We start from the raw sequence: 13,925 nt of genomic DNA, 5'->3' as shown, positions 1-13,925 counted from the left end.
ATGGGACCAGATAATGCATGAAGATTTATGGCTGCATTAGAAGATGAAAAAATAGAGTACTCCTTCCAGGAAACAAGGTAAACACAATGCCCATTGGGCTTTATAGCCATATACTACATTATTTTTTATATAAATTTGGCTGCCTTGGAAGTTGTTTTTTACTGTCACGCAAACACACCTTTTTTTTTTTTTTTTTTTAAGGATTACGTACTGTTTGAGAACTCAGTGATAAAGGAAAATTTGGGGGAGAAGACATAATTTGTAGGAAAACTGGGACTCAGTCTCTGGATTAGAATTATCTTTTCATTAAGATTTGCTACACATGGAATTTAAGTAGAAAGGGAGCTATTTAAACCCTAGTTATGCTGGATCCTTTTATGAAAATAGAATAGATCCTTGGCACTGAAATCTAAGGGAAGGGAGAAACAGGCTTGTGACCTCTTTAATGAGATAGATATGTATTAGGCCTTGTAAGCAGGCAGAATAGCTACCTCTAAGTTTTGAGCTCACAAACAAATAGAGTGAATTCTCCAAGTTACATGGGCAAAGAAACAGCTTTTTAAAAAGAACATTGTGCCACATTCAGTTGCTTTGATAGGCTTGATCATTCAAAGAGAATTTCTCCTAATTCCAGGATCTGTGCTGGTCCTGTTTTACTTACAGTCTAGTAACATATAAAACAAAAAAACAACCACCCCCATTCATTCAAGGACCTGAAGTTGTTAAGGACAGAAAGTTTCACATAACACAAAACATATTTCCAGCTCATGAAGAGAAGTTTGGGTTTTTGAGTGTTTATACTAATAACTTGAACAACAGCTTTATCTCTTGCTGTTTTTCATTCATTTCATATCTTACTTTAGGACATTTTTGCTGCAACCTCGGTTGCTATTTAAAGGCTTACATAATTAGTGAGGGATATAAAACAATATATCCTATGGTAAGAAAACAAAGCCATATAAAGCAGATTTTCACACTAAATTTTTCAGTATACATAAGGACATAGACTAGTGGGCTTTGGTTACTTCTAAATATTTTAACTTCAGTTTCTTTCTTTGCCCTGGGGCCCTGTTTCACAGGACTATAAACAAGAATGCCTGCCGGATTTCATGTCTGTGTTAGAAGTGTTAATCTGTTACCACTCTCTCTGACACTATGGCGGTAGAGTTTTGTTTGCCACTGAGCACCACCCCTCATCCCAGAATCACACTGCAAAGTACAATATCTTGTGACATACAGAGACTTAACTGAAAAAAATATCAAACCATGTCTGAAAGACTACAAGACCTGCATAGAATACTGTGAGTTAGTGGCTAAACCAAGTTGGGGGGAGTTGGAAAAAGGAAGGAGCTAGATGAACCAATTTGTATACATGTAATAGTTATCAAGATAGTTTGGCCTTTAAAAGATGGATGGGAACATCTTTAAGATAATGTCTTCTTTCATACCTTCAAACTGAAATACTGACTTAACTTCATTTTGAAGATCTTTCATAAACAATAAAAGAGTACACAGACTGTTTGAGAAAGGAGACCCATAAAACAGAAGAATGAAAGAATTATTAGGTACTGGAAAGGGAAACATTTGGTTCTAGTTCATGCCATGAACACTGAAGCAAGACTAGTAGCAAATTATAAGAGAAAGAAAAGACAAGGGAAGCCAAGAAAGAGCACTGATGACAGATTCTTTCAGAAGACAGCACAGAAAAAAACAAGTTTTCAATGTTTTAAAACTGAGGCAAAGGGCAAAGTAAGAGTTTCCTTTCTTTATCATACTGAAATGTACCCAACAACTGAAATCTTCCCCTCAAGAACATTCAGTGTAGGGCAGATGAGCTCCTACCCTCATGACAAAGAAACTCCAGGTAGCAATCATGGAAGTGGCGCAGAGTATTAGAGGAAATGTACCAATTCCTTACTTGCCAAAACTCATATAACTCCACAAACATGCTTCACTGATGCAGATTTGTTAAACATCCTTACATACTTACTACCTTCTGGTTCCATGCCTTTGATCTTAGAGTTCTCTACTATCAGTTGCCTTATCACTTCTTTGCAAACTGCCTAGGGATTGAAGTACTTAAAGCACAATTTTGAAGGGGACAGAAATGATTATCATCTTAATCCCAAAGGAATAATTCATGTCAAATTGCCTTATCGGTACTAAAGAGAGACAATGAATGAATAAAGAAGCATGATACTTATATGTACTATTCAATTATCACTGGCATGTTATGATAGAGGAAGGCTATATATTTGTATTACATAGTTTTAGAAATCAAAAGTTAGAGACTCTTTATAGTGTCAAGGAATAGCAAGGAATATATTGTTTTCTTAATACCCTCATAATATATTTATGTAATTAATAGGATAAAATCTTCCTAGGGGATGTGGGCACTGGCTAAGAATGGCTTAATGATCTTAGTTTGCAAAACTGAAATTTTGTTAAGCAAATTCTCTTCCCATAAGACTTGCTATGAAATGGTATATTTTTTCTAGCTATTTTTGTGAAAACATTTTTGTAACTGCACAATAAAGTCCAGTTGCAATTAGCTAGCTGTCAGTTATTTTAAATGTAAGCAAATGCTTTTCAACTTTGTGTATTTTTAAAAAATTTTTAACATCAAGGAATGCAATATTTTCTGCATTTCTAACAAATATATATAAAGTGAATAAAAGTCAACTTACACAAATAATTCCTTGGATCTTTCGGGTCTAATTTTGATGCTTCAAGAATATAAATGTAAATGTGTCCACTGCCATGTCTTCTTTATTCCAGATCTATTCTTTGAACTGTTTGGAAGGAATGCTTCATCCCAAACAGATTAAGAACTGAGAAAACTTAAGACCTTTGATACTGCAATTTCCTCATCTATGAGAAGGATAGAGGACATAATCTTTGTCTTTTGTGGTTCTGTCACTTTGTGTACTTTCGAACTTGAAGTTTTCTTAGTATCTGAGGGGTTTGGAATGAAGGAAAAATTATGCCAAGTTACAAAATAAATGATAAGCTGACATTTAATTATAAATTTTTCTTACCTAGAACATGAAATTTTTGGAATCTGTAACACCTTGCATTTCCTATATACCTTAAAAAAATATATACCAATTATCAACAGCACCAATTACCAATGGTATTTACATTTTGAACAAGTCTTGTTTTCAAATTTTTCCTCCCATTTTGAACCTTCTGTAAGAACTGACTGATATCACACAAATGTCTGACATAAACAGCAAGTCTTAGAAATTGGAGTTTCCTAAATTCTCATTCTTCAGATTTGCAAAAATTGCAAATAAAAAATAGTGCTTTTACAATAGGATGGATTATGATTACTTTAGGGAAGGCTAAGGCTACGTGAATACTTGATAATTTCAAAAAAACCTTTTCACTTTGCCTTAGATTTCTCATATTATAAAAGGAACACCTCTGCTATAGTAACTTTTTTTTTTAAGGAGGTACCAGAGATTGAACCCAGACTTTGTTGTGGGAGTCAAGTACTCAACCACTGGACTACATCCACCACTCCCCAGTATAAACTCATTTTTTAAAAGATTTTTACATCTTTTAAAATTCTATGACAAATTCTATGAGAAAATTCTATGACACATTAATACAGTACACAAAAACATTTTCAGAGTTTTACTTTTAGCAATCTACATAAGTTTATTTGGTAAACATATAAACCACTAAACAAAGTTCCCATTGCAATTAGATATACTCAGGAAAATTCTAAAGCCCTTCCAGTTTTCCCATTTTTCTAAAACAGGGGTTGGCAAAATTCCCCAAAAGAGTCAGAGAGTAAATATTTTAGGCTCTGCAGGCCACATGGTCTCTGTTGCCAACTACTCGACGCTACCATAATAGTGCAAAAGCAGTCATAGGCAATGTGTAAATGAAAACAAGTAAAGCCATGTTTCCATAAAACTTTATGAAACATTAAAATATGAATTTCATATCATTTTCATATGTCATGAAATATTAGTCTTTATTTTTTCAACCACTTAAAAAGATAGAAACTACTCTTCTCTTGTGAGCTGTGTAAAAACAGGCAGCAGAGTGTAGTTTTTACTGCGCCAAAAAAATACCTTAAAAGACCATTCACCTCAAAATTTCAAATCATTGCTTCCCAGAGATTTAAAGTAATTATTCAAATCTTCATCGGTAACTTCTTTTAGATCAGCTGGTTTCCATTTTGGACTCTGGTCTTTATCAATTAAAACTGTCAAGAGAAGACATAGATGTTAGGACATGCATTTCTTCCTAGTATTCCTAGATTTTAATTACTGAATTGACAGAAACTACCTAATACTGGGCATATTTTTCTATAGCACAATTTCCCCCCAAAGTTTAAATTTTTGCATGTGCTCGATTTTTTTTTCTAATGTAAACTCCAAAGAATTTGGATTCTTAGATAGGAAGATACTGATGATGATGGGGTGGATATTTTCTAACCCTCTAAGCCTGATTGATGTCTCTAACTATCATAAAGGCTACTGAACTCACCCAGTGGTTTAAGTATTACAACTTCTTTTTCCTCCAAACAAAATCATAAATGAAATCTCCATGGTATAAAATGTCTAAAACCAGAATTGGTATGGCTTAAAGAGAAGGCAGGGGAAGAAGGTTGAGGGCCCAGATCTTATCTCCTCAACATCCTCCACATTTGAGTTTAGCGAGGAAAACTAATAGCTCAAGGTGGAGGGAAGGGGCTTTATGCATAATTAAATGTGGATACTGCAGTTCTGCTGAATCCTCTCGTTCAGACAGCTCTGAATTGAAAAACAAGACCACCTTCTGGTTATCATGAAACCCTCTACTCCTCCTGTTTCAGTGTAGTCATCATTTAGTGTAGCCACATAGTATCCCCACAAGATTATAAGTATGAGGTAATCTAACTTCTAAAAAAAAAAAAGAGAGGGGAAGGTCAATTTCTACTTGGTGAAGGGTATGTAGTATTTCTATTATATATATATATATAGATAGATTTATATACAGATATAGATATCTTTTTTTTTTTTTTGAGGCCAGTAGATGAGAAAAAGGAAAAAGGAAAAGTACACACCCAAGACATGGGTGTGGGTGTATGAAAGGGTGAGAAGCACAATGTAGCGCCCTAGGAAGATCTTTTGAAGGTCTTTCCTCTTCCCCCTTCCCCACATTGAGGAGGCCTTTCTGTTTGGCTACAGGGGAGAGTAGTAAACCGCCTAGATCATGATTCCCCATTCACTCCCCTTATTAGGCACAACTGGGGCAAGAGAGGTCCTGAGTCGCAGGTCAGTACTGATAAGTCATTTCCATGTAAAGGGTGAGCGTATTCCCAAGCCTTTTGCCTCCCCTTCCTCACCTGTTTCTCCTTGGTGAAGATTATTTCTAAAAGGGAGTTCATGGAAGTTTGGGGATCCAGGGAAAGTTTCTGCAGCTTCCTACAGATATCCAAGGCAGACGGGCTAACAAAGTGAGTTCCTAGGAGGATCTGTCATTCTCTACAATCGCGATCTACCAGAGGCATTTTTTATTGCCTCTACCAGCTTTCCTTGAAATAAGGCTGGGTTTTCATCCTACCTCTGAGTCATTTCTCTGAACTTATTATAAGTGACCACTTTGGTAGTGCACTTTTGCATCCTGTTGAGGAGACATGTGGCCACATGGTCTCTGGCTCTCAGATCTGCCTGTCCCCTCCTTCCCTATTACACAGAAGATTTAACTAGAATTTAGGGTTTCATACAGAGGCCACTCTTAGAGCTCATTTTATGTCCACTATCAGGGACTGAGTTTTGCAGTTAAACCAAACATTGAGAGTCTCGGGGGCCCTACTAATAAGAAATGAGAGAAAAGAGATAGTACACACCCCAGACATAGGTGTGGGTGTGCTGCAGGGTGAGATGCACCTCTATATTATTTATTTCTTATAACTGTAGTTAAGTTATAATTATTTCAATAATTTTGAAAAGAGAGAAGGGGGCTACACTTGGTATGGCTTTGGTAGGGAGTTCCAACTATTCTTAAAATATGCATAATTCTTGTGAAGAATGGAAATATTTAAACACCAAACTATAGAGTGTACCTTAAAAACCTAAGGATAAAAACCTAGCATAAAAGGCAATCTGGGAACAAAAGAAGAAAGACTGTCTAGGGAGGTAATAAGTACCCATCACTGGAGGTTTTCAAGGTTTGGCTGCCTAAAAATGAGATGCTAGTATCAGATTAGTGGTGATATTAAACAATGATTGCTGTCCTGTCCCTGCCAATTCAAAAAGCTTTATATTCTCTGAACACTGTTGGGACATTTCTTTCCACAGATCTCTTCCCCTTTAAGTCTTGTGGCCAATACTGTCAATCTCTTGAGACACCACTGAAGGGCGAAAGCAGGGAGAATATTAATCAAATCTGCGTGTTATTTCGTTTCAAACTGACTTGTCTTTTTCAGATCTAGAATAGACAACTTAAGTTCTTGCCATGTAGACAGCTTAAGTTTTTCAAAAGGCCTCCTAAAGTACCTACTCATTCCATTTGTTACCTCTCTAGCTCTGCTGAGATAATCCTATATAATCAGTTTATTTAACAAACACTTCCCTAATTTGCCAATTTATTTTATATAATTTAACACATTTTATAATTAGAAAATTGTAGCAAACATTTGATTATACAAAAATACTAAAGTCTTAGAATATATAGAGAATATATTTATATATAGAGAGAGAATATATATATAGAGATAACCATCTGATTCAATCCCATGTGTACTCTAAAAGGGTTTGAACCCAGTGCTTGCTTTTGTTGATTTTATGTCATACCAGAAATTAGGAAAATTCTAAAACAGTAGTGACTGGTCTTTACCAAAGTTTAGAGCTTAGAGAATATGATGTTTTATTCAGGTAAAGTATATGTAGGGTATATTAGATTAAAGGGATTAGTATAAACATAAGAAAATTAGGTATGCAAATACACAACGGGAAATTTATTGTAGTCAACAGATAGTGGTTATTGTTTATAAAATTATATATAAGAAGGAATTGATGCATATTTGCTAAAAAAATCAACCACTTGCTTTATCTAAGTATGCTGACTTTGGTGAGAGTAAGCAAAAATGGAAGTATTAATAGGAATATTAGCAGTTTTTATTAATTAAGTCATATGGTTTACCTCCAGCAGTGTTTAACTGCTTGGGTACAGGCAGGGTACTGCTGGGATTTTTGCCAGGCTGGTACAAAATAAAGAGATAAGGAAAAGGGATGAAGGCTTTTTGCAAGGGAATGAAAGCAAGTTTTGCAGGATTCAGCAGCAAGATGAGTTTACAATATCACATTGCACATACCAGAGTTACAGGCCATATGACTTTAGGAGCAGGATTACCTCTTACATATAAACTAGGCAGTAGCAGCCAAATTATATAAAATTTTTAAACAGTGTTTTCAAAGACTGACCTCTCCTTATATCCCAGTTGGTAATATTTTAAAATAAATCAACAACAAAAATAAAAACTTTGCAATCTTTATGAAAGTTAAAATGTCACTAGTAAAATAATTATCTTTGATGAACAGAATGTACTCACAAATACTATTTCTGTATTAGGAAGGAAACACAACTATTTATCACTTACTTGCTCTAACGCCTTCATGAAAGTCATGACCTCTCTGAAAGAAAATCAAGATTAAATGGGGTCATTTCTGGCATGCTCATTCCCAGTGATGGCTCCACTCTATCCTCCCATTTCCATGGCCACAACTAGACCATGACATTCAGAGACTATATCATCTCTGAAAATTCACTCTGATCACCACCTTCTATTCTTATTTGCTCAAGTATCTCCGCTACTACAAATCCTTGACCTTACTGAAATACACTGATCCTACAACTGCTCACCACCTGTGCTGGCCTCACTTCCTGCTTTATCCAGCCCAGTTTTGCCAGGCCTTTTTAGGGTCCTTCTCCTTTGAAAATGCCCTCATCTCCCTCAAACCTTTTTCCCTTTGTCATATTGGCCTGGCAGAATTCCAGCACTAGCTGTACCCTACCATTTACCCCTGCTTGCACTTAAGCAGTTAAATCTTGTAAAAATCATGCAACCAACATGACTAGTTTCATTTAAAATTCATGATCATAAAACTTAAACAGACATAGAAAATTGCCCAATTCATGTTGTCTTTGCTACTCCTCAAGATAATAATTTCAACTGTCAATTCTTAACTTCTACTACCCCCAGCACATTCTCATCTCACTACATTCTAATAAATAATGACTAGTGCTAATAACTTTACCTCCTTCCTCAATAAGAAAAGAACCAGGTGGGTTGGGAAAAATACATCAAATGTAAAATACTGGCTGTAGTTAGTAATGTTTTGAAAATGCTCTTTCATAGTGTGTAACAATTGTTTTACAACAATGCAACGAGTTGGTGGTGGGGTAATGTATGGGGTACCCTGTATGATGATATGCATGTTTGTTTTGTAAGTTCACAACTTTTACTATATACTTATTGCTTATATATGTTCATGTATGAATAATAAACTTCAATTAAAAAAAAAATTAAAAACGAAGCCTCCATCCAACATGAACATGCTCATCTTCACACCACTAAACCTATGGCATGCATCCATTTGTACCTGGCTTCCCTTTCATGACAATGAAGGAAGGGTCCATCCCTTTTCAATGGCTGGTCCTCCTCTGCATCCCAATTCACATCCCCACCTGCCTTCTCAAGGACTTTGCTTGAGGTTATCCACCTTTCTTTTCCTGGTATCCACCAATGTAGGCAGTTGAACTTAGTTGCAGAGGGCATGCAGTTCAATTGTCTGGGCTCATGTTCTGGTTCCACTGCATATTAACTACGTATCCTTGGGCTAGTAAGTTCTTTAAACTTCAATTTCTTCATATATGAAATACTAAAATCAATATATACATCGTAGGGTTATTGTAACCCACATCCCAGCATAGTGCCTGACATGTAATAAGGACATGTCTATTATTGGTATTATCAACATAATACTATTAGATAATTCCCAATCACAAATATGCTGTATGTGTGTTCTTCTGTGTCCACTTGAATTCTTGTCAGCGGCACCAGGAATCTGTGTTTGTTTTTTTGCGTCATCTTGCTGCATCAGCTCTTCGTGTGTGCAGCGCCACTCCTGGGCAGGCTGTACTTTTTTCATGCGGGGCAGCTCTCCTTACAGGGCGCACTCCTTGCACTTGGGGCTCCCCTACATGGGGGACACCCCTGCATGGTATGGCATTCCTTGCGCGTATCAGCACTGCGTATGGGCCAGCTCATCACACGGGTCAGGAGGCCCTGTATTGAACCCTGGACCTCCCGTGTGGTATGTGGATGCTCTATCAGTTGAGTCAAATCCACTTCCCTTTCCAAAGCTTTTAAAGAATCTTTCTGGCTTAAATATCTAACCCAAGCCTCAAAGCTCCAACTACAAAATGTAATTTTCCCTCATTTATATGAAGTCCTATAAATTCTATCTCCACAACTTTCTCAAACCCATTTACTTTTCTCCATCTCCACTACCCTACCCTAAGCCACTATTATTTCCCACCTGTATTACTATAATAACTCCTTTCTAGTCTCTATATCCACTTTTGAAACCCTGCAACCCTATCTCCATTCAGTATTAATTTCTTAAAACAAATCAAAATGAATTAAAATCAAATCACTCCCTACTTAAAACCCTGAGAGGCTTTCAACAAACTCATTGCTCATTCTTCAGGTCACAGATTAAGTGACACCGCAGATATGCCTTCTCTGACCTACTTATTTAAAGCAGGTTTCCCTTTGCTCCTCCCCCCACCCACCCCAACCCTCACTCGTGCATCATTCTCTTCAACCATCAACTCTGTATGTTTCCTTTGGAGCACTTTGCCGAATTTGTAATTATTTATTGTGTTTATTTGTTCTTTATAGTCTCAGTAGACTACAAATTCTGCGAGGAGAGGGGCTATGTCTTCTTATTCAACAATGTAAGACCTGGCATAGTGCCTAGCATAGCACATAGCTGGAAATAATAGAAAAGAAGAAATCAATCAAACTGCACTAAACGTAATGTGAAAAATATGGACTGTGTGAGGCATACAACAGGGTGGTAGTCAACATTGCAGGTACTAGAGTGAGACTGACTAGCTTCACAGGCCATGTCTCTGCTACTTAACTAGCTGCATGACCTTAGGCAGGTTACTCCTCTATGCCACAGTTTCCTTCTAGAGTAGTGTCAGATTTAGTGGAGAATGCATGTAAAGTACGTAGCCTAGTAGCTGCTCATAGTAAACATTCAACAGAACTTACTTGCTATTTATATGCACAAGAGTCACTTTAAGGTGCAGCTAATTGAATGAACTACTTTGAACATGCTACTAAATATTTCAATATATTAAAGCCCATTAACCGTACTACTCTCTGGTCATTAGATGAAATATTCCCTTTAAATTACCTAAAAGTGTAATTTAATGTAATATTAATGTAAGCCTCTAACTAGGATCTGAACATAACACAAAAGGGATAATTTTTCCTTTAAGAATTTATCATCTGGAGGAAGAAATCATTAAGACTCTGAAATGATTCATGAAATCAATAATACAGCATGTGATTACTATCTAATTTAAGTGTATCCATAATTGTACTTTAAATGCTAATCTATTAAGACATTTAAAAGGTGAATAACTTCCATTTGTGCATTTATCATATGTCAAGCACTGTACACTAAGCACTTTATATGTGGTGGTCCATTTAATTTTCACAACTACTTGTAAGTAATATTGTTCATTTTTTCAAAATGAAGTAATTTAGATTCAGAGAACTTATGCATCTTGCCCAAGGTCACAGAGACCATGCCTGATAAATGGTTTGTTTCTATTTTGGATTCCAAATGAAGTCAGAGATCTTATGTATATGAAAATGTAATTGCTTGTTTCATAGACTTAATAACAATACAAAGAGGAGCATTTCCACACATTTTTTAAAATACTTTTCTAAAATGAACACATTACTTTTATTAATAGAAAAAACAATAAATTTATTTTTTAATTCTTACCATACAAGCTTGACTTAGCTGATATTCCATAGTTAATACTTCTTGCAAGGTCTTTGAAGATCCCTCCATGAGTTGCCTTAGTGTGATTTTTAAAGATGTTGGAGACATTTTATTAATTACCTATCAGGGAAAAATTTTTTTATTAGTTTTAGCCCAGCTGTTCCTTTACTGTCTATAATAAATTAAGTGTTGATACAAATCACATCAAAATATATATGCCTCTTAACAGTACTTTCATATGCCAAAGTCTTATATGAGTATACCTTAGCCTGGTGCTCCCAAAGTACCATACTTTCTAATCTATTACAAAAACAAAACAGATCAGTCCACAAGTGGAATAAATTCTATACCTATAAATTAATAAGTAATAAAATAAGTCTACATTTATAGCTTTCTGGCATAAATTATATCCCAGCTAGGTAAGAAAACACTGATTACACTTGAATAAAATTAATTTTCAAATTGCTAATATACAGCAGAGGATATTTCATTTTACAATATAAAGGAAAGATAGGGAGTAGAAATAGAGTAGCTCTGCCTTCCCACTTTGTGATGCTAAAGAAGTGTTTTTATGAATTACAGTTGTCACCTATAAACAAACCTACTTAGCATAGAAGTAAAGGGGAAAAAATTCAAGTTACTGTGAGGTACTCCTTTAAACTATTGAAATATTTACTAATAAAAATTACAGACCTGACTCCCTGTTAACAGTGCTATTCCTTTTGAATGTAATGAAGCTATTTCTCATATATCAGTCCATGTGTACAACTATGACAACCACGTTTGATGTTGGAGGTCCACTGCATGCTGTATATATGTGACACCTACCCTTTCCTTTGTAATTGTGATATACAGTTTCAGGATCTATTATTGAATGACTGTCTCAAAGGTTTAAACCCCACTTTTTGACTTCATAGGATTTTCCAGATCAAGATTCTGGGCTCTCTGTAGCATCCTCAAATCTGGCAAAGAGATTCAGAGAATAGGCTGAATGGATAGGACAGTATCTTATCTAGCAGTTACAGGAGCATAAATAGATGACTACTGCATAGGAAAAGATCAAGGAACGTAAGTATTTTATCTATAGCCATAACACTGCTAAAGAGAAAGAGAAGATGGGAAGGAAAAAGAATGATTAAGGGATTTTATGAAACTGAGTCTTCATGGGAACTCATTCTTCTGGCCTAGGTACTTCATGGACATTATCCATTTAATATCCCAATAGCAGTCCTACTACATGCCTTGCAGTGAGGATGATGTCACTCTTGTAACAGTCTGTATACTGTGCTAAGAGGTCCCTTCTTCTCAGAGTCAAGCAGATAATAGGTACATTTTTCTGTCCAAACCACCAGTTTCTGGCCCATACTATCTAGAAGGACATCATCCACAACACAAAAAGCTGTATGTGAGAAAGTGATGTAACAGCTTCTGTCTTTTCTAGTCTGCAAGTCAATGAAGCTACAATTCCCTTTTCAACAGTGCTAGGGCATGCAAGCCCATAATCATTCCATAGCCATTACAGGAAAGTACCTAACATTTTCATTTCTTGGTTTGGCACTTTATATGTCATCTGAAATTCTCAAAACACAAATATCTATCTCTTGCTGTACTTCCTCAGCTGACTACCATTAATTTTATAAGAAAGGCCACTTAAGGGCCCATTTATATGTGCTGTCTCTCACACACACGAGTAAGGGGAAAAAATCTTCACTCAAAAAGCTCTCTTGTCTATTTTAGACATCTCATGAGATATTAATTACTTAAGGATAGTTCATGAGATAGACATCATATAATAAGAAATCGGTATAACAAGAACCCATAGGAGCATTAGTTTCCAAAAACTCTTAGGAAAAAGAGGCTAAGAGTTTGAACTTTAAGGTCAGATAGCTCTGAGTTGGAATCCCAGCTCCATCATCTTCTAGATGATTGACCTTAGTTTCTTCATTTGCAAAATGGGGATAGATAACACTGCTACCCATTAACTAACAAATTGGTATGGCAGTACAGAATAATGCAGTGTGTTAGAAATCAAGCAAAACAGGTAAGAAATATTTATTGAGCACATTTTCTTAAGCTCTCAAGTACTTTCACACATTTAATCACACTTTGAGAAAGGGAGTGGTATGCCCTTTTTACAGAAGAGAACACTATGCTCTGAGATGAACCTGTCTAAGGTCACATAGTAAGTGACAGAACCAGAATCCAACCCAAACCTGTGGACTCTAAAGCCTACCCTTTTCTCCCATGCAAGGATGTAAAAGTAGTCAAGAATGTCAAAGGCTGAAGAGAAGTGAAAAAGAACAAGGATGGAGAAGAGGACTTTGCATTGTGTGGTAAAGCAAAGGCATGAATAAAGATCTATTTGCATAATTTTTATGGCAAGAGGGAAGACAGAGTCAGGATGGTAACTTGAGGAAGAGTAGGGTCAAAGGAAAGCTTCTTCCCTTCTCTCTTCTTTCCTTCCTGACTTATTCTTTCAGTATCTTCAATTTTACCTTTTTAAGTTAGTGGCACATTTTCCTCATTATTTTCAAGGCTTTTCCTACACTTAAAAACAGATGAAAAAAGAGCCTAGAAGAGGCAGAAAAGGATGAAATTGACGGCATAATTGGGGATATTTACCTTGGCAAGTAAGGGTGACCCATCTTAAGAGGAATCAGAGAGGGAAAGATGGAAGAGAGCTAAAGGAACACATGTAATACGGTTTCAATCATTAAAAAAGGAATATATAGATTGTTTTGGAAATTTTGATAAACTATTAGGATTTGGATCTTAACTCTGCCAGAATGTGTACTGTTACAACACTCCTGCACCTACATGACCTAGAAAATACATTTCTGCTTCTTTGAAGAACAATGGTTAGTGTTCCAACCAATTTATCTGACCTTTTAAAAA

At 35.9% G+C, this 13,925-nt stretch overlaps 1 protein-coding gene across 3 annotated transcripts in view; it reads right to left on the bottom strand.

Moving 5' to 3' along the window:
- Nucleotides 1–300: 300 nt before the first annotated feature.
- The window catches only part of HIBCH (3-hydroxyisobutyryl-CoA hydrolase), a 126,653-nt gene continuing 113,028 nt past the window's right edge, over nucleotides 301–13,925 (bottom strand). For 2 of the 3 annotated variants that reach the window (XM_004452546.5, XM_071216217.1), the window contains 4 exons: nucleotides 11,031–11,150; nucleotides 7,601–7,634; nucleotides 4,103–4,219; nucleotides 301–2,955 (listed from right to left, as the gene is read on the bottom strand). In XM_004452546.5, the coding sequence (XP_004452603.2) occupies nucleotides 4,104–4,219; nucleotides 7,601–7,634; nucleotides 11,031–11,150 (270 nt within the window). In that variant the 3' untranslated portion in view covers nucleotides 301–2,955; nucleotide 4,103. Of the gene's footprint in view, nucleotides 2,956–3,637; nucleotides 4,220–7,600; nucleotides 7,635–11,030; nucleotides 11,151–13,925 lie in introns of those variants that run through there. The other variant, XM_058300498.2, reaches the window with a different exon arrangement.

Source organism: Dasypus novemcinctus, chromosome 7 (genome assembly GCF_030445035.2).
Source record: "Dasypus novemcinctus isolate mDasNov1 chromosome 7, mDasNov1.1.hap2, whole genome shotgun sequence".
NCBI classification, from domain to species: domain Eukaryota; kingdom Metazoa; phylum Chordata; class Mammalia; order Cingulata; family Dasypodidae; genus Dasypus; species Dasypus novemcinctus.
Note: the sequence above shows the minus strand (reverse complement) of the source record. Positions and strands in the feature narration are given on the sequence as shown.